The sequence below is a fragment of the Anguilla anguilla genome, chromosome 4, assembly GCF_013347855.1.
Source record: "Anguilla anguilla isolate fAngAng1 chromosome 4, fAngAng1.pri, whole genome shotgun sequence".
Lineage (NCBI taxonomy): Eukaryota > Metazoa > Chordata > Actinopteri > Anguilliformes > Anguillidae > Anguilla > Anguilla anguilla.
The window spans coordinates 7,559,403-7,581,048 of NC_049204.1; the positions used below are offsets into that span (position 1 = coordinate 7,559,403).

Sequence of the window (21,646 nt, forward strand, 5' to 3'; positions counted from 1 at the left end):
TAGCTGACTGCGTAGATAGTTTATGCCAGCAGCTGTTCTCTGTGTGACGGTGTAGGAGTCATACATACAGTCTGTCACGCTTCATATGCTGCATTCTTTGCTATGAAACCAGCAGGCCAATTGTATCATTTTAAAATGTCATTCCTATTATATATATTTGGCATATTATTTAGTATATCATTTTTTGGTGTATTATTTGGTAATATTTTGTATGTGTTGTGTCCTCTTCAAAATTCGTCCCGCATACAAAATGACCACATTGATAAAGATGAGCAAAGAAGGCTATTTAAAACAAAGAATGCAGGTAATTAGCATCACATGCTAAAAAAACAATTTTTTTTCCACAGTTATGTGTCACAGTTATTATTCATACCCCCAATAGGATCTTTAAGAATTTTGAATGAGTCAAAGATCTCATCTTTGGAAGTGGAAGTGGATTGGGGACACAAAGTATTCAAAACAAGGGTATGAATATTTGAGATGCTTTTATTTGGAGGAGGAGGGGGCATAGGATGTATAATTTCAGAAAAGTGTTATTTTGGTTGATTCCTCTGAACTGTCATTTAAAGCAGAATGTATTCCATGTGTTAAATGTGGCTCAGTACCTTAGTAGCCAGAAATGACATGCACATAAGATGTCATACAAATAATATTTATTATTAGTAATATGAATGTCTTAAAGGATTAAAGTATTCTGGAATAATTATTTCACTCAGGTCTGTCAGACAGTAACGTCTCATATGCATTCCAACACACGCTCAGAGACTACGGAGTGCGGAGACAGACGTTGATTGACAGGCTGAAGAGAAGTGCAGACAGAATAAACAGAATAAAAGTTGAAGCATTCTGCGCCTTTCGGCGCGCTGACAGGTTCCTCAGCCGGGGCTCTGTAAGCCGGCACTTTCATAACCGCCTTTGTGCGCGTCTGGAAAGCTCTCCAGCAAACGCAGACCTGGGAGGGATCGGAAGAAAAAGCCAAAATGTGGCCGATGTTGAGTTATTTATTTTTATCTTTTTTGTTGTTGTTGTTGTTGTTGTTTTTTTTTTGTTTTTGTTTTTTGCCTTAGCACCTGTAACTGTGCATCATGAAAGGAAAACAAAATAGAAAATATAAAAGAAAAATTCCACTGAAGCACAGTTGTGGAGTCAGAATGAGCCCCCCCCCCACTCCCAACACCACCTCCAACCCCCAGTTTTGGCACACTGTTGCTCACAGATTGTCATCTCCACTGAAAAATCCGCAAAACACACGAGGGGGGGGGGGGGGTTTGGAGTTAAAACTCCACAAGGGCACAATAATCTATGACTCAGTTTCCTGCGGCCGTATCTTTAAATCTCTTTATTGACTTCATTCAGCCTTTCCGTTTAGCAAGCCGTCAGTCTTCTGGCGTGGGGTCTCCGACAAAAAAGCCTGTAGCTCCGCGGGATGTCACTCTTAAAGACCACGGCTAGGCTACCCTTCCCTTCCCTAACGAGTTCTGACAGGAAGTGCAAGCAGGAAAAGGGTACAGCTGACTGACAGCTGAAGCTGTTTCTTTTTTTCGTTGCCTGAAGGACGATCAACTTTGCGAAGGCTGGAAACTGTGTGGGTATAAAAAACACGTTTTATTGTAGCATTAGCGCCGAAGCTGCGTGGTCTCCTCCCGTCTTTTGCGGAGCTGAGGCTTGTCACGTCTGAAAGATTCAGCCTGTGGAGACGTCCCTCTCGCTCGCCGCGTCCCTCTCCTTGTTTTTCCTGCTTTTTTAATTGCTCTGATTTAAGTTTTAAGAGTTACAGGCACACACCCCCTCTGTTTTGGTAGGTTGTTTGTCTGGCACAGCTGTTTAGTGGCGGGCTGCGGCGGGGTAAACAAGCGAGCCTGTGGATCTGGGGGTACGTGAATGCTGGTGTGGAGGCCTTCAGCCCCCCCCCCCCCCCATCCCCCCCATCCTCTGAAACGACAGGGGATGCTGATACAGTGAGATGGACATAAACTAAGATTGGGCATTTCAAACTGGGGATCTACTATTGAAAATGGGGGGAAAATCTTTTTTTGAATTCATGAGGACCATGTAACCCCCCCCCCCCCCCAAAAAAAAACTAAAAAATCATACAAACCACTATAAAGTACATTTACAGTGGACATAGGCAGACTGACGAGATTATGCATAAGAATACGCATATGCACGTAATAAGGGACATAATCTGTTCCTCTACATATACTAACACTGTGATGGACTCTGCAGTTCAGCTCTCCGTTCCATGAAAACAAAAATTTTAAATGAACCCCCAGTCCCTTTAATAACATATTTCTGGCTACAGGAAGCAAGGCGAGCTCACATCTGTCTCCTGCCCATTTGCCATATGGATGCATATCGCAGGGCCTGTAGCGCAAGCTTGCTGCAGCCCGGGAGGGAGGGGGTGGGGGGTGGGGGGTGGGGGGTGGGGGTAACTGAGCGCGAGAATCCTGACAGAGAGAAATGGCATTCATCAGATGCCCACGCAAAGCAAGCGCTGGGTAAACAGCGCTAACGAGGATGCCACCACCTCCACACTCCAGCCTAATGGGAACGGATCGCGGGCTGCTGAGCCCGGGAATGTCGATTTAAGAGCGGGAAAATGCGCCAGGAAGAGTGCGTCTTTGGGAAACAGAATTCCTGTTGATTTTTTGGTTTACTTTTGAGCAAAAGATCACAGCAACAAGTCACAGTCACAGCAAAATGCAAGGGAAGACAAAAGGTTGGTTTTTGAGAGTACGTCCTCTCTAGTGAAATTTAGCAAGCGCACTTCAAGAGCACTGTTTAGTTTTCAGTTACATTTTATCCTTGTTGTGACTGTATCAATGTAGACTGCCATTTCATGTTATAATGAGAGGGGGGAGGAGGTAGTGAAGGATGCACTCCCCCAGAGTTTTTTTTTTAACCATCATCAGAAGCTGTGAAGCAACTTTAAAGGCCTGACTCTACAGAGTCTCTATAAAGGGCGAAGAAGCTGTGTGTGGGTGAGGTGTGTGGTGGACAACTTCCCGATGAAAGCAGGACATCTGTCATCCATCGATATGAACAGACCGACTCCCGTCATGTGACTCAAATTTAGATGTAGCTACACTCATGTGCTGCCCACATACATGTCTCAAGACAATACGATCACTTGCAACATGCTGAGCTGCTTCAACTCAGTGCAACTGCATCCTGTGGTATCTCCTCAAATTATATGTGTCTTACATCAAATTCTTGTCAGAGCAGGAAATCGATAGAATTTAATTCTCGTTGATCTGGAACAGGATGTATCTCTGTAAGCTTTAACCATTTGAAGAGGAAGTTATTTGTAATGTTTTTTTTTTTCAAAATTCTCAGTCAGTGTTCTAGAACTCCACTGCCTTCAGTTACCAGTGGTGATTGTTACATCAGCATCAGAATGTTTCGTTAAGAATATTCTAATCACATATTTGTGACCTCACAGCTTAAAGGGCAAGACACCAAGGTCACAGGTATAATGGTGAGGGTACTGGTTGTGGGCTAGGTTCTCAGCTGCCATTGGACCCTTGAACCTTGAACCATTCATACAGCAGCTTAAACTGAGCTGCTGTATGAATGGACTGCATGTTAAGAATTTCTGCAGTGCAAGTCTCTCTGGATAAGGGCTCTGCTAAATGCCAAAAATGAAAGCTGAAAATGTGAATTATGAAAATGAACTCCAGAGACCACTTCTGGTCTAGTAGTGTACTTTGGTTTATTTTAGGTATCGAGCAGGTCGTCCATGGTGCCTCTCTGTTTTATTCTATGTTGTTTTTATGGGGTCATTGCTCCTTCTTGGGTTGTGATGTCTAAAACTGGCTTTACAGTGGATTACCCATCAGGGATAATTACGGTTTAGTCATTCGTTGACGATAAAAGATACAGCAGTTTTGACAGGTATGTAAGGCCCAAGCCAGAATGTGATGTGGTGGTTGTGGCGTATTACATTTCATTTACATTGTACTCATGTAGCAGCTTGTGTTGGATTCATTCTTTTATCCACAGGGACTTAAACGTGAGTTACAGGATTGTTAGCTCCCAGCATGCAGAAAGCTATACGTTATCATTAGATGCACAAGGATCTATCTCTTTTTTTCTTGTGTCGATCATGAACCAACCGCTCGACAATAGATGCAAGCCCCTCCTAATGATGTGACTTCACCAGGCGGCTTTCCCTGGGCGGCTAAGAGACAATAAAAATAACAGCCGCGAAGTGTTGACACACATTTTTTTTTATGATAGGTGAGAGAACAACGGGGAGAGGGAGAGAGAGGTCGAAGGTTAAGGCGAGGTTGCCGCAGGAGCCGACGGTAATTTGAGGGAGCAGGTGCCGCTGCTCTGCGACTGGGGACAGTAATGAGGGAAAGAGGGGGCTGCTGGGACATTTTCCAGACAGGTGGATCCGCCAGGAAGGCGAAATTGTGTTCCGCTTTTTGGAAAGGGGGGAAGGCTGGGGACGTCTGGATCCGTCACGTCGGTTGATTTCATTTGCTCAGCGCTGAATAGGGCTCAGCTCACCCAAAGACACCAAAGTGCGCTAGAAGGGCTATTAGCTGCTCACTGAAACACAAGATCCTGACATTTTATAAAGGGGAGACTAATGAGACCAAAAAAAAAAAAAAAAAAACCAGGTAAAGAGAAAGTTGTAATTTTATGCTTGCCGTTGTGCCTGAAGACATTTGGACTTCTTTTTTTTTTTTTGGCGGGTCATTAAGTGGTATAAAAATGTTCTTATGTTCTTGGAAAAGGGGGCTTGTGATATTAAAGTGTTGCTTCTGTGATGTCTGCCATAGAACACTGTGATAAAACACATTCAGGAAGCGCTTCTTTTTGCACCGTACCCAGACCCCCATGTTATGACGACTGAATTTCCCCTCAGGCGCAGTCAGCGGAGTGGTTTCGCCAATTACACTGGCACTCGTTACTCGATTTGCAGTTGATTCTAATGAATACTGAAAGAGTAGCTGTGTTTATTTGTAACCTCATTGTGCCAAACAAAATAAATCCTTTATAGCAAGCAAGTAACAATGCCAGGAGGGACCGAGAAACAAAAGCAACTGTATAATGTCGTGTAAGACGAATGTTACACAGCGAAATTATTGAATTTGGGCTATTCTCAAGAGTCCGATTCCCCCCCCCCCCCGAAATGTGCCCAGCTTAAAGCACTGCTTGACCAGTGGAGTCGGTTCTAATCTACGGTGTCTCTCACGCTCAGTGCTAACTTCAGAAACTATTGCGTGTGTAATCCATGACAATAAAGAAAGGAACTGAGATGTTCGCAGACCATCGCTAAAGAGAAAGAATTACAATATCCCGTTGACAAAAACAGCCCACGGGACCATGACAAAACCCACTGCACAAGGGTGGCAGGAATTACCCACAATGCACGGCAATGCATTTCAAACTGCCACATCTTAAAATGGGTAATAAATATATATATATTTTTTTAATTGCATTCTGCTCCACTCAGCCCATGTATACAAGCACTCGCAACACAGGATAATGATGTGAGAGTCTGTGCAGTTCACTTTCAGAATGAACGAGGGTCACTGTTCGACTTCAGAATATTTATGTGCATTATTAGGACCCCTGTGACCCCTCGTTGGAAGTTATACCCGCCCTCATATCCTTTCAGGAGTAATGACACACTGAATCCATAATGCATTTTCTTTTAATAAAGGTATCCCAGAAATACTTGTACATGACACAATTTGAAATACAATATCGTCCACTGTGGTCCATCGGTTATGACATCACGGTATATAAAAAATATAACGCACCCACATACGTACAAACAACAGACACGACCGGGCATCCATTATTTATACAGAGCATACTTCGGATGAAAAGAATCTGGCGTCAAGTAAGATGGATTGGCACTCAGTTTTAATAACCTGTCTGAATAACAACTTCAGAGCTGTACAACTTTCGAAATTTTATCCGCAGAAAAATAATCACTGAAATGAATATCAATTACCCCAGTACCCCAGCGCTGAAAGAGAGGAGCCTTCCCCTGGACTCCGGCCAATCGAAAGGCAGCTCAGCCTTCGCGTAATTGAACGACTCTCCAGCACGGAACCAGAGGTGGAATGTCATATTAATGAATACCGGGAACCGAAATGGCAATAACTGTACTGAAAGCAACAAGTGCAGGCACACCATCCTCCCCCACCACCCCCACCACCCTCCCCCATCCCCCCCTTTAAAAAAAAAAACCTAATCAGACATTCTGAAGCTTCTACAGCCTCTCCTTCCTGTGGCATTTCCTCACCGTCTTCAGGGAAAAAAAAAAGGCAAATCTCTCTGAACTTTGCAATTAAATTATCTAGCTCCAGTAATTCACTCTGCAATTAAGTGTTATTTCATCTAGGCTGTGATCAGAATTTTTCTTTTTTTTTTTTTTTGAAAATTAATTTTTATTTATTTATTATTTTTTTAGTAAATAAGAAACGGGGCGAATATGCGAAGCGAAGGCTATACCACCAGCATGTGGCTTATCCATTAATTAACATTTAGATAACACTGGGTCACGTATAAAAATTCTGGCCAGGCCTCGTTGCTTATAATTAGGCATGACTTGGCAGCCAGAGGAGACATCGGTGACTCTGAAAAGATGAATGACTGTTGGGAGGGCAGCGGCAACGGAATATGAGATGATGTTACAATGCAACGGCGAGGAAGGGAGAACGGCGATGCGAAACGCGCTCCATGGTCGTGACGTCTCGTGTGCGTTCGATTCAGAACGCAAACAGTGAGATTGAGCACCGAAGCCAGAGCGGCGGCCATTTTGAAACAGCTGCTCCCCCCCCCCGGCACTCTACAAAGCAACTTTTCAACTTGCGCTGTTTCCGTTTTTCCAGTTCACTGTCAGGAACGTTGGGCTTCAATCTGGCTCGAGGTCAGTCTGTTACTCTGACCAATCTGACCAATCGCAAGTGGCTAGTCGGCATGGCAATTCACCTGTGATGTCACCCAGTGAATTAAGCTTCACCCAAGAATATTTCAAGGTACCGAGGAAGGGCTGTGAGAGACAACTGCTTCTCCTCATTCCATTGAAAGATATACAGCAGTGCAGTGAAATGTGCCTGCGTCTCTCCATCAATATGTCACACCTATGCAAGACTTCACAGGCCCACTGTTTTCAAATCTTGTTTTAGATTCAGTGAAAATGGCCTTTTCCCGCATAAATATAACCAGCCATTTCGTACTTCTTTTTCTCTCTGTATGTATTAAATGGCAAAATGACACACACCTTTTGATGGCTACACTTAAGAGGCCGCATTTAATGACTGTTTGCTGTTCAAACGGTCAGTAATGCCTAATTTCTGATCACAATGTAAGCAGTGTGACTGTAGTTAATACATTATTTAAAATACTCCTTTTCTTTGTGTTGCTATGATAATTGCATAAGATACCAGTTCCTCCACAGAGACCACTAATGTGCAAAGCTCAGCAAAGAGCCAATTAGGCACACAAGTTAAATTGAGTGTTACATCCACAAAGGTTTTTCAACAAAAGCTTTTACACCCAACGTGGTTATATTTTAATGCCATAGCTCTGGATGTGAGTGCCAATTAAATTGCAGCTGTGCCAATGAAATTACAGCTGGATATATAATGTAGCCAATAACAGTCAACTATGTTTAAATTATGAATGCTTGGTCAGAATTTGTGATTTTCCCTTGACATATTTTTGTTGACGGCAATTCACCCGGGTATGAAAAGTAGAATTTTCTGTTAAATATTTACAGCCAAGGATGCACAGGCTTTCCTGTTGGCTTCTTCAAAAGGTGTCACCATGGTGACAAGATTAAACAGTCAATCATTTGCTCATGATCCAACGTAAACACAATATTTAAAGGATTTAAGAGGCTGGTATGAGCAGGGTGTAATTTGAAAATCCCAGCAAAAATATCATGGTTTTGGGAGTAGTATCGTTATCAAAAACGGTGATAAAATACAAAAAATTGCACATCAACCCCAATATTCTCACAACGGACAGGAACCATGCCCTGGAAACCCTTACCCATTCTAGTCATCTGGAATTCTCCATTTCCTTTCAATTTTTTGATTCTTTTTCCCCTTTTCCTACCAGTTTGCAACCATGTTCCCTGCTGTGAATTTGAGGGAACACGGACGAGCCCAGGCCCTCCTCTGGACCGTGGGACGTCAGCCGCCATCTTACCACGCCATCTTACCACACCGCAGTCCATAAATCAGGCTCACGCTGGCTCGCCAGCAGGGGTCACTAGCAAGCGACGAAATGCCATGACTCAGACTTCACTGGTGCTAGCGCCAACTGTGCACTGCCCTGCAGGGCTGCCTGACACGGTCAAGTGCCAGCAGGATCCTGGACCATCTGGATGGAATGGTGCGGTCAAAACCAGACCGCGGGTCCCCTCCACGCGCTAGAACAGCGCCTCGACAAGGAGAACCTCCGGCTTCAGTTAAAATCATAACGGGAACCACCACAGGAAATTACTAAGGAAGCAGCCGACGAGTTGACGGTTTACCAACCGACATCGGAAAACTACACGGCACGGCGAATCGCTGCATACGAGCGTGTCGCTAGGTAACCGTGATCAAAGCCAGGAAAACGATTTTAAAAATCAATTAACTATGTTTGGACTTCAGAGTCAGCGCATTTCCAAATTAGAACATAGTTCAGGTTTAACTGATTACAAACACACTGAAAGACCTAAAGTGCCCAAGGCACATGTCAAAAACATATCGTGTACATACAGAAAATTCAGTTAGAAGAGAAATATAAATTCTTAGTTGCACTCAAGTGAGAATCCATCACAGACAGGCACAAGTTCCCCCTTGCAATCAATTCACAACCAGCCTCTTTCATTTAACTGAATTCCATTTATATCTAACAACTACAAATATCTTCACCAGACACAACAGTAGCAAAAAAAACACTCTCCATATTACAGAAATTACTACTCCATTCACAATCTTCCAGTATACCCAAATTCGGGCCTGAGATCATTTAAAATAAATCAGACCATCGTGTAATTTGGTAAACGACAAAATCAACACATATTTATATAAGCAATTCCAGATATTTATTAAGAATAGAATCATTCAGAGTAGCCACGGAAAACAAAGCTCAAACGACCACCTTCTTTCAATCGGTGCCTTTTCTGGAAGAGCCGTTGTCATTTATAAAAAGCACAACCCGCTGTCATTGCCGACAGAGCTGATTTTACTGGATTAGCCTCCCCCCCCTCCCCCTCCTCCCCCCCCCCCCCCCCCCCCCCCCGCCCCCATACTAACTACAACAAATCAACCAACTAACTTTTCTATCTTAAGTAAATTCATTGACTGTGGAGAAAAGAGCAGAAAAAGTACAGCAAACCTTTGAGAAACCAGAAACGATGTCTGTGACCTTAAAACTTTAACATGCCTGTAACATCACAACATTACAGGCATTTAACAGACAATCTTACAAGTTACACCTTCTTTTTACATATACATGGCATCCATTATTCAGCTGGATATGTACTGAAGCAATGCAGGTTAAGAACCTTGCTCAAGGGGTACGACGGCAGTATCCTTCCCCGGGAATTGAACCTGCGACCTCCCGGTTACAAGACCAACTCCTTCCCCGTTTTACTACACTGCCACCACCATCAGCTTCATCAAAGCTGGGATCGTCACGTCTTCCAATTACAGGCAAGAGTTTCCGACTCTGCTCAGATTCATCCAGACGTTATTCTATCTATATGTAAATATATATATTTTTTTTTAAAAACAGCAGTCCGTACAACGACGTCATGCGACTGTCACCTCACGAGCACGGGATCGGGTACGAACACTCCATGCCTCACCAACGGACCCGGGCCCGGGTCACATGCAGGACCAGGTACAGGACAGGGGCACGAGCAGGCACAAGTGGGTCACGAAAAAAGCACAACGTAACAGTCATAGCAAACTGTCTCTCAGCTGACACATCTGCAACTGTCTGTATACACGTACATATTACCTGAAACGCTTCCTGCAAATCTGGCCTCTGGATATATATATATATGTATAGTATATATACATAAATACAGGTGCACAGTTGCTCTTCTATATGTTTAAAATACCTCTCTCAGCAGATATCCTCGCACTCTGAGATGCATCAGAAATATTCTTTTCTCGCTCTCTAACACATTTCTTTAATAAGGCTTGTGGGTATTTTGAAGTAAGATGAAACAGCGGGGGGAAATTTAGTCACAGTACAGCAGAGAAGCAAGCCGCCAGGCCGGTCGGTGCATTCGCCTCGACTCGGGTTCGAAGACATTTCGTGCCGTCCTTTGTAGAGCGTCCGCTTCATTCTCCCGCTCACGCGTGGCGTGCGCGCGTCCCCGAGCCGACGTCGTCCTTTGGCATTCCCGCGAAATGCAAAGACGGCCCGGCCGCGACCGCCATCGAAGTGCGGCGCGTCTGCGCGAAGCGTCGTCAAGCGGATTCAAAAAAGCCCAGCCCGAGCCCCTGGATCGGGTCGCGTCCCGCTTTCGTTTGTGGAGTCCACGCCCCACACCACACCGTGTCACGCAGGGCGAGCGGAGACGCGCCACGAAGACGAGGGGCGGATAATAAGCAAAATGGCGCGCCGGCGGGGAAAAGTCGTTGGTCGGCGAGCTGCGGCGGGTTCCACGTGCCGCTTCTCTCCAGGAAGTGAAGTCTGCCAGGAACGTGACAGGTCTGGAGGTCTGCCTGCTGACTGGTGGGGGTAAGCAACCATGAGGAAGAGGGGGGGAGGGGGGGGGGAGAAGGGGGAGGGGGAATCATCGAGGGGAACGCGCGCTGACATACGTGTGAATCATCACAGATTCTGCTCCTCTGCTACACACAAAAAAAAATGTCCCGAAAATAAAACCCCCCAAAAACCCTGGAAACTAGAGCCCAGAGAGCAACTTGTGGAGGGGAACCTCCCTCTCCCCCAGCAGGGTGTCCCGCTTCAGGCTGGTGCCCTTGTTCACCACCTTGATCTTGACGGCCAGGCTCTTGACCTGCGCGGCGGGGACGGCGTCGAAGAAGAAGTCCTCGTTGAAGACGGGGTTGCGGCTGTTCTTGATGATGTTGCTGCGCTGCTTCTGCAGCTTGCCCGGGTTCAGGCAGAGCGACACGCAGCAGTTGATGCCCTTGACGTCGGCGAGCCGGTCGTACAGGTCCTCGGCGGCGAGCACGCGGATGCGCAGGCGGGCGGCGCCGGCGTCGTAGTCCACGCACAGCCGCACGGTGCCGCCGCGGTGCAGGTTGACCGTGTGCTCGCGCTGCGGCGCGTCCCGGGGCCCGCCCCCGGCCCCGCCCCGCCCGGAGGACCCGCGGGCGCGGCGCGGCACGCTGGGGCTGGGCTCGGCCGAGCTGCACTCGTCGGTGGAGAGCGAGGAGTGGCGGGCGAAGGAGCGCTTGGCGCGCGACACCTTGGCCTGCGTCTCGTGCGTGAAGATCTTGAGCAGCGAGGCGGAGCGCGAGAGCAGCGGCGAGCCGAACGGCGACGACTCCGCCGACGAGCAGGTGTCGCTCTCGCCGCCGCTGAAGTAGCGGTACGGGTTCATGTGCGACACGTTGCTCAGGTCGGCCGGGTTCAGGTGGTGGGCGTCGACCTCCGCGCCGCCCCCGCCGCCGCCGCCGCCAACGCCCCCGGGGGACTTCCTGCGCTGGGCGTTGGGGGAGGTGACGGGGCTGGCGCCCGGCGGGGCGTGGTCGCTGTGGAACAGCGACTCCTTCCGCCGCGTGTGGGGGCTCTCCGTCAGCGTGGCGAAGCCGTAGGACGTCTGCGTCTTGGGCACGTAGGGCAGCGACATGGCCGTCTGGGACTGGGGGTCGGCGTTGGTGTCCCCGGCGACCACCTCGTCCGCGCTCTCGATCTGGATGATGTGGCGGTTGGCGGCCTTCAGGAGGCTGCGGGTGTCGCCCGCCAGCTTGCTGACCAGCCGCGGGCTGCGGGGGCTGCCGGGGGGCTTCTGGGCGCTGATGGCCTGCTCCGAGATGGAGCCCTGCATGCCGCCCTTGGGCCGGACCTCGGGGGGCTCCGCCTCCACGGGGCAGCACACCAGCTTGGGCGGGATGAAGAAGTCGGGGATCTTGTCGGGCGTCAGGACGTTGCTGTACGCCGGCGCCGCCCGGCCCTGCTTCGCCTCCGCGGCCTCGCCCGCCCGGAGAGCGTTGCCCTCCACCGACCCGCGGATCTTGTCCAGCACCCACATCGTCCCGCTAGGGCTTCACTGGCGAGGAGGAGGGAGGGGGGGGGGAGGGCCGTAGGAGGGGCCGGGCCGGAGCCGGGGCGGGGCGGCGAGAGAGGCGAAGCGTCCCTCTGCAAACACGAAAAACCAGGAGCAACAGGTTACCGCCAGCCTGCACGGGAAGCGCAGTTCCTCCCAACCCCCCCCCACACCCCCCCCCCCCAGTTCCTCCCAAAGCCATAAAGACACAGACGTTAGGCGCCGCTACAACCTCCACCTGGAACAAAAGAATAAACACGTCTGAAGCTCGCTTTCTACGCAGGTGCTCCGGCGGAGCGATGGCACTGCCTTCATTACAGCGTTTCTCCGAGCGATTAATTATCCTTTCTGATGTAATCACCAGGGCGCGGCGCACCAGGGTTGTGTACTGTAGCTACTTCCTGGCAACCAGGTTTTTCTTTTTTTTTTTTTTTTTGTTGAAAACGGAGCGTGGAAAATGGAAATTTCCACGTACCGTTTATTATTATTTTTTAAAACCCACATTTACAGAAATGTGTCGCGTGCGTGGATGCTTCCTTAAAATATTTCTGATGCTATTATTCTGTTAGCGTGGAGACCGTGTAAGTGAACGCGTGGGCTTCACAGACTGTACCCCGTGAACTGCGGTCGACAGGCAACAGGGGCTAAATGAATTGGAGCATATTTCTGGCTTTCCGCGGAAGCAATTCAATAAAATTCAAGCTGACGTTTTTTTTTGTTTTTTTTTTACTCTCCAACGGTGGATATTTCGAGCATCAGGAAATTATACTTCTAAAACGTCCTCGGCCCATTTCCACCGGTTTTGTGAATGCGTGCGGAGGAGGACCGTACTGATCTAACAGTATCTACACAGCCGCAGTCAATGAACACCCAACCCTTCCACCGAGTGTTTCCACTAGCGGAAGAGAAGAGCATCAAGACACCGGCATTAAAAAGGATGGGGGACATTTTGCAACCACCCAGCCAACTTGCAGTGCTGTTGCGCAGCGCGCACATTCTCGCGTGGAGAGGTCCTCCGTGCGTTCGGGGAAAAAGCACAGAGCAGCTCTGGTACAGGCGGTGGTGGGAGGGCACAGGACAGTCCCAAAGTTCTGGACGTTGCCCAAGCTCACGGGGCAGCAATCAGCGAGTCGACTGGACGCGCGTGATTGAAGTGACCGCGCACCACAGTAACATAAAACGACTGATCGGTCCTCCCCCCGTTTGCTCACGCATCAAGTGAGCCATTATCAATCAAGTGAGAACAAAGTTTTTTTATGCTCCTCGCCCTCAAACTAATTTTGCAATTCAATGTGGTTAATCAGGTCCAGACCAGGCTGTACAACACCGTGAGAATGAACAATAATATTAAAGCCCTGAACGAGTACACAGAAAATAAAATGAGCATTTTTTATTCAGCCAAATTAGCTATCAACGGAGTTGACATGCTCAGTGCATCCACGCATTGGGTCCAGCTCCCACACGATCCAGAACCAGAGCACCTCCTCCACTTTAATGCCCCATGTACCCAATAAGGCAGATCCCACCTCATGCTCATCCCAAACACCTGCAGCTGGTCTCCAAATTCGGTACCCCCACACCACACTGTGTTCTCTCTACGTAGCAGCATTACTACATGTTCAAAACAGTTGTGTTAAAAACAAGACGACATATGTCAAATTTTTTAACACAGCTCCATGTCTAGTTAAGGCCAGCACAGTTTGTGTTACTTGCAACGCAGTGTGTGTTAAAAAGTCTCCCTATTGTAACACAAAAGTAGTAACTTTGACACTAAATGAGTTTGAAAGTAACACAAAAAGTGTGTTGGATATTGACACACCCTTTTTGAGAGCCTACAGGTCCTTAAATGGTCTGTGGTTAAAATAAACAAAACAAAAAAAAACGACACTGGAAAAATGTACCTGAGCGAGATCCTATGACAAGACATCTGAAAAGAACTGCCACGTTGTCGACGAGCCCAATTAGAGAAAGGCAATCAGAGCAATCCCTGCACACCCTCGCCCCACCCTCACCCTCTCAAAACATATTTTCTGTCTGCTCCTTTTGCACTCCCCCCCCCTCCAAACACCTCCTATGTCTGAACTGCAGAAGCCTCTCTGGTTACCTGTTGCACTGTGAGGCTAGTTCACCTCCCTGCCTTCAGGCTACGTTTCAGTTCTCCTTTGCGCCTCCCTGCACCTCCCATGATCCTCCTCATCTCAGCTCATTTCATTAGCATCCCGCTTAGCGCCCCGTCTAATCACCACGGTCACGGCAGACGGGTAAGAAAAACAAAAAAAAAACCTCCTTTCTTCTCCTCTTTATAGCCATAAGTTCATTATCTCGCGTCGTCCCCTTTAAAACACACCTGTGTAAACAATACCGGCGCCTCCCCTCCCTCCCCCCCCACCGCTAATTTCCCGCTGTTGACGCCTCATTCAAAATGCACTCCATTTCACTTTGATCTTTTTTTTTATTTTTTTTTTTTTTTACAATAACCCGCGCGGAATCGCGTTCGGTCCGGTTGGCGCCGGATCGGTCGCACGCGCCCCACGCGGTTTTCGTCCGCCCGGGTTCAGCGGAGCCGCGAGACAGGGGCAGCAGGTCTGACCTTTCTCTCGGGCCGCCTCCACCCGCACCTGTCTCATCTGTCAGCGCACTGTCAATTTGGTGAGTTAACAGTCGGGACTTGTGGCCCCTGAAGTTGGCGGAAGGACAGCAGGAGACGCCATCAGGAGAAGATGGCCTGGCACGCGTGTGTCAGAGAACAGAGCGGAATTAACAGCTTTTCTCCTTCTACTCATCTGCCTGGACTGATTGCTTTCTGACTGCGTGCGGATCTGCCCTGGACAGCTCTCCCATTGACTGACTCCCTCCAGTGAAGAACCCTCCCACTGACTGACGCCCATATGCCAAAGACTGCTCCCACTGACTGACTCTCTTATGTAGAGACTGCTTCCACTGACTGACTCTTATGTAGACTGCTTCCACAGACTGACTTTATTTAAAGACTACTTCCACTGACTGACTGTAGACCGCTTCCACAAACTGACTTTATTTAAAGACTGCTTCCACTGACTGACTCTCTTAATTAAAGACCACTTCCACTGACTGACTCTCTTATTTAAAGCCTGCTACCTCTGACTGACTCTCTTATATAAACTGCTTCCACTGACTGACTCTCTTAAGTAAAGACTGCTACGTCTGACTGACTCTCTTATATAAACTGCTTCCACTGACTGACTCTCTTATATAAACTGCTTCCACTGACTGACTCTCTTAAGTAAAGACTGCTTCATCTGACTGACTCTCTTATATAAACTGCTTCCACTGACTGACTCTCTTATGTAAAGACAGCTACGTCTGACTGACTCTCTTATATAAACTGCTTCCACTGACTGACTCTCTTATGTAAAGACTGCTACGTCTGACTGACTCCCTTATGTAAAAACCGCTCACACTGACTAACTCTCTTATGTCAAGACTGCTCCCACTGACTGACTCTCTTATGCAAAGATTGATTCCACTGACTGACTCTCTTATGTAAAGACTGCTACGTCTGACTGACTCTAATACATGAAGGGCATTTCTGCCGACTGACGGGACCCAAATGACCGCAGGTGTCATACAGCACGGCCCGGCTCTTTGTTCAGGCCCACGCTGTGACACCGGGGTAGTTGGACAGGTCAGACAAAATTGGCACTTGTGCTGCTAAATTGCTAATTAAACTCGCTATATGAAACCGCGCTGAAATGCTTCGTGACGAAGAGGCAATTACCGTGAACAGAACGAGGGAGAGGAAAATTGCACGTTGGCTAATGTTCTGTTTGCTACCAAGTATCAGCATTCTGCAAATTCTGAAGGCTACACTTTGAGCTCCCGGCACACAAAAAAAAAGCCATTAAATCAGAGGCTCTAATCACATGTGCAGGCCATGAACAATACCCTTCTGAACATCCTGTATGTGTTAGCTGGTAATGGGTTTGTCTTCACCAGAACCCCCTGAAATTACACCGCCGCCACCACTCTGTAGAACAGGAGTGCTATGCTATCGCAGCAAATGCCGTTTAAAGGCATACTATGCAGGATTTTTACCTTGAAAATGTTATAAAATTCAAAATAAAATGTTCAATGTAGCTAGCTGCTACAATGTCCGACGTGAAGAAGCCCAGATACAGCAAAGAAAAACAACAAGCTGACAGGCTTTGTTCAAGAACTAGAGCTAACCTTGGAATTGCTGTTCCTTGGTGGCGTCAGCTGAAGTTCGCCAAGGGCATAAAAAAGCGATGTGTAGTTGGCATGTTTTCTGTTGGACCTGCAAGTAACATTACCTCTAGCTACTCAGCTAGCTACGCTAGGTAGCTAGATGACCGGAGTTGGGTACTTGGGGTGAGTGGGGTGTGGTTTAAGATGGAGGAGGAGACTTCTTTGATTGTAAGCACAGGACCACAGCCAGGCTAAAAGACCCTGCATAGTATGCCTTCAAGTAAATGACACAGCCCAGTCTGTCTTTCTACATTTCTTCATATATATTTCCATCCGATCATTCAGTTACATAACTTTTATTCAGTTCCCAATTTTCTGTAAATATGTCTTAAGGTAACCCTTCTGCCAAAGAGGGAACAGAGGCCAGTGAGGTTTATTTACAATATTTTACACTATTAACCCATTTGACAGCTTTACTGTGCCTGTTATAATTAATTGAAATTTACTCAAGGTGTGCACGGTTCCATATTGCAGGACACCAGAAGCCACGCCATACGAAAAGGCAACTCCAGGTTTATTTCACCTTTCTGTCGAGGGGAGACAGTTTTAAGCATGGAATTACAAATTATGGATAGTTTGGCATTGGATATTTTTATCTTTTATATTACTTCACAGACTTCTCTCACTAAAGCAGGACTTCTTGAAATCTGTAACTTCCTGGCATAGGTGGCGTAGGCCGTTTTCCTCTGTCAGCGAATCATATATGCTTACTTAAAGCAGGAATTAAAATTTTTGGATTTCAACGGAAAACAGATTTGGAATTGTCTCTGCTCCCTTTGTCTTCCACGAGTTTTGATGTAGTGGAAAAAAACCTCATCCACCAAATTTGGACAAAGGCCAGCTTTCACTTCCATGAACCAATCTCGGTGCATTGTTCTGGTTCGGAGTGAGGACGGCTTTCAGAAGAGTGTCCCTGTCTTTCACGTGCCATAATCACTGACTCTACGACCTGTCCATTGATTTCTTTGAATTAGAAAAAACAAACCATCAAATGCCACTCAAGTTTCCTGCCTCTATGGAGATAATATTCATAATGTTTGTGTGTGTGTGTGTGTATATATATATATATATATATATGTATATATATTATTTATTTATTTATTTTATTTTTGCATTGGCGCTGTTAGGATTATGTCACCACTTGAAAAAGCAGGCTACTCAAATACAATTAGGGCATTTGTTCTTCGCACTACAGAACAATTTCGGAGAGAACGAGAACGAGAACGAGGACGAGAAATGTAGACCACTACAAATAGCTCAGTTTAATGAGAACTCAAAAGCTTAATGCACTTGGGGAGGTGAAACTTCGGTACTACGCGGACTGCCATGATGCAAATAAATAATCCAGCACCAACTTTCGTAAGTTTTTTTGGGCGCACCCCGGAAAATTCATTTTACGGTTTATTTTTATTTATTTATTTTTTCTTTTACTAATAATCAGGTGAGGGCCATACACTCGCCGAAGCGAATAAGGGAACAAGAATATTGTGTCGGAGCTGCTAAAATGGAATTGTAATTGCGAAGCGGCTGCGGCACGAGGAGAATAATGCGCATTCATAAAATTAGCTCTCGATGCAACTCGAGTTCGAGCTGGACTCCAGACAACTACCCAGGCAAATGCAGAAAATAAGATGCATAGTTTACGATTTTATGCATTTTATCGGTTAAAAAGAAAATTAACAATTACATTCAATGGTACTGAACATTACAGTAAATATCCATGCTAATTAGAGTTAGGCTATGTAAAAAATAAAAATAAAAAACAAAGCGTTTTGAATGAATACCAACGCAAATGCGTCAATCATTATAAAGTGTTGCAGTTGACCGTTGAAATGAGTCTGTGAAACTGAATATCAGTAAATATTGGCAGAGTTGCCTGGCTGCCAACTTATTTCCCTACGCTGGAAACAAACAAAGTCTGGCTGACAATAATACAGTCGGCGGTACTGGTTTCAGCATGTATGTTAATAACGCGACATTTTGACCAACTGTAGGATATAGGTTACCGGAGCTTTAGTGAGCAAAGTGAAGATCGCTTGCAAAATGTGCAGGCTACGCTTGAAAAATATTTCAGCTCTACATCGTCTCGCTGTAATGAAGTCAAAATGTCTTCATATAAATAGACATGTAGAAGTTATTTCGATAAAAAAAATTCCCATTAAAAGTAGTAGTCGACTACGTCTGTGTTGAATTACTAAAAGTGTGTATACTTACTGCGGTTCTTGGCTGTTTGCTTTCTGGCAGAAGTCTAGGCTTCGGTAACAGGTGTCTTTCTCGGTCCTGGCCCCTTCTGCAGCCTCCTTTCCGAGAACTTATCACACTTCTACATGACAAAAGGCTTCAGTGCGTCTGCTGCACAATTTATACGCACACCCCGCTCGCGGCGTTCGAGTCAGCCAATAGCAGAGGTCCATTGGAGAACTGCCGTCGTTTTCGTCACCGCCATTGGAATTATCATCATGAACTCTAACGTGAAAAATGTCCCCACAGCTAAATCACGTCACTTCAAACGGATCCATCACATTTTCGCCTGTGTGGAACCCCGACGCGCGCACGCGAAAATGGAAAGGTGGCACGAGATAAAGCGCCTAAATTGGGCATGCAATTGGCCCTGCGCCCTTTCCCCCGAGACACTGTAATGGATTATGGCAAAACAATTAGCCTTCAAAGTAATTAAAATACAATGACATGACGTCAAGGCACAACCGGAAGTAATTTATTACCCCTTTACCTCTGAAGAGCTCTTGAGAGTTCTGTCTAGATAAGGTTTCATAAAGATATTCATCAACACAGTATCTACAGTATCCACTGCATCTACACTGTCAAATGTTCAGTGTTAATTCAACTCTAACAGTGTTAATTCAACACTAACAGATACAAATCTGTTAAGAGCTGAATTAACACTACTAGAGTTGAATTAACACTGGATAATTTACTGTGCAGCATATAGAGCAGATATGTACCAACGAACCCGGAGACCAAAACCCTCTACACAAATTAATACAGATCATTGCCTACCTGTAGGCTAACGAAAAAGTAGCATTTCCGGACCCGTGATTAATGTCCCCGTACATATACACTGAACCACAGAAACAGAGCTATCTAGGACCCAGCAAAGCTAAGTAATATCTTGGTTTCAGATATCAAAAAAGATAATTTAGATATCTTCAAAAAAGATCATTTAGATATCTTAAATCACGAGGAATTAAAGATATCTTTAATTAAAGATATCTTTAATTGAAATTATGACTAGTCAGAACTAAAGTGGAGGTATCTCGAATCTGAGTTACGACTAGTCATAATTTAACGTTTTAGAGAGTCACAACTGAGTTCTAGATGTCTTTAATTGGAGTTCCGTAGAACTTAATGGCGAAATCTTACTAGTCAAAATGGAATTAGAGATATCATAAACGAGCGTTTTGACTAGTCATAAATGAACTACAGATATCTGTAATGTGAATTCGGACAGGCTATTAGATGTTAAAAGGACCTGCCATAATAGGCTGCAGACTGTTGCATGTATTTTCTCTTACTCATGTAATGAGTTACGTAGGGTATTTTCTTAAAACATTAATATTAATTGTCATCTACAACTATTACTACTCCTACTATCCTCATCATCATCGTCATCATCATCATCATTAAAATGTTCTTTGTCACGGAATAAAAATTTAATATCTATTATTATTATCTCCCGTTTTATTACCAAAAGTAAAAAAAAATACAGCCACTGGTAAGCTACACACTATTCAGACGAATGCAGAGTTTTTCACGATATAGCACTCTAGTCTGAAGACTATGCTGTAATCTACACGCCTTGTCCATTTAATCGGACTATGTGACAAGTAGCCTATCTGCACGTTACAAAAATAAGACTAACATTTACTGTTTCCCAACAGATCCCAATTTAGATTCCTAAAATGTCTTAAAATGAGATCGTATCTACACACAGGAGTGCGGTACAGAAAATGGAAGTCGAAAAGTTAACTCGGTGGAGCGTATCAGAATGCACTCGGCTGAATAATTTGATTTGCAGCGTATTCCTCCTGTCTTCAGGTCTATTCTGACCTACCCCGGTTTCCCTGGAAACTTAGCGAGAGCTATGGCAACAAATAGATTTTTTCGCGTTTAAATATAGGAAGGTGCGCGAAACACTGACGTGGGGAGAAGGACATTGAGTGTCTGTGTAAAGCGAGGGAAGAGGTATAGACACAGCAGGCTATTGTGGGCCCCACGCGTGCGGTTTATTATTCTTCTGCTTGAAGTCAACAACACTATGAAGTGCCAGTGGCCTTATTTGCACTTGGTTTTAGAAGAAATAATTTTAAAAAAAGAAGCCACTGTTTTTGGCTGCTTTAGGCTATAATGGTAATGGCAAAAGAAACTGAAGAGTCTTGAACGCCTTCAAGTCTTGGTGATCGAACGACGCTGGATATTAGGTCTAATCACGGGGTATTTCATTTAATCGTGGGCCTACAGGCTATTCACGTAAATTGTCCTAATAATCAGTGTCTGGAACATGAATAACTATTTTTAAACGCATATTTCAGTATGACGCAAGTCTACATCGAATAGAACAGATATCATTTACAGGTGGATTTGCACATAAATCCATTTAGCTGAGCTCTTTGGTTCCGGTTGAGCCTGAGCGGTGTGGTTCTCGTGATTATTATTATTATCTCGTTATTATTGACCTTTACGGAACGTGTATACAGCGTTAACACCTAGGCCAGGCTAGGTGCATTGAAATGACAATGGTAGCAAATTTAAAAAATGTATTGTTGAGGGGATTTTATTTCAGTGAACTTGTATTTTGCCTATATGCAAGCAAATAATTCCTTCCAAATATATTGTCAGTTTAAAAAATATAAATATTTTTCATTTATGAAAAGGTGCCCTCCAGTTTAAATAAATAAATTCACACCAGACTGTAATCTTTACTCGCGACCACAGGAATTCCTGCCCCGCATATGACACGCTTTTCTCCATTTAACAATTAATTTTGATTTCCACAGAGTTGACCCCCGGCAGTTACCTAGGGGCACAAAGTTTTGTCAAATAAGGCGTTCAGATGATCGAAACAGTCTATTAGCGTCACTTCAAACGCTCAGAATGAAGTTTTCCAGACAGTGAAAATATTTGTTTGGATTCCTATAGACTACTCGAAGATCGGACTTTAAAACTCTG

At 45.6% G+C, this 21,646-nt stretch overlaps 1 protein-coding gene across 1 annotated transcript; it reads right to left on the minus strand.

Annotated features, from left to right (window-relative positions):
* Window positions 1–10,561: 10,561 nt before the first annotated feature.
* LOC118225129 (C2 calcium-dependent domain-containing protein 4C-like) lies at window positions 10,562–19,114 on the minus strand. The gene is made up of 2 exons (XM_035413182.1): window positions 18,674–19,114; window positions 10,562–12,306 (listed from the first exon to the last, which is right to left on the minus strand). The coding sequence occupies exon 2, from the start codon at window positions 12,197–12,199 to the stop codon at window positions 10,886–10,888; it is 1,314 nt and encodes a 437-aa protein (XP_035269073.1). The 5' UTR covers window positions 12,200–12,306; window positions 18,674–19,114; the 3' UTR covers window positions 10,562–10,885.
* Between the last annotated feature and the right edge of the window lie 2,532 nt (window positions 19,115–21,646).

Coding starts and splice junctions, on each gene's coding strand:
- LOC118225129 (XM_035413182.1), bottom strand. CDS start 12,199: ATGTGGGTGCTGGACAAGATCCGCGGGTCGGTGGAGGGCAACGCTCTC.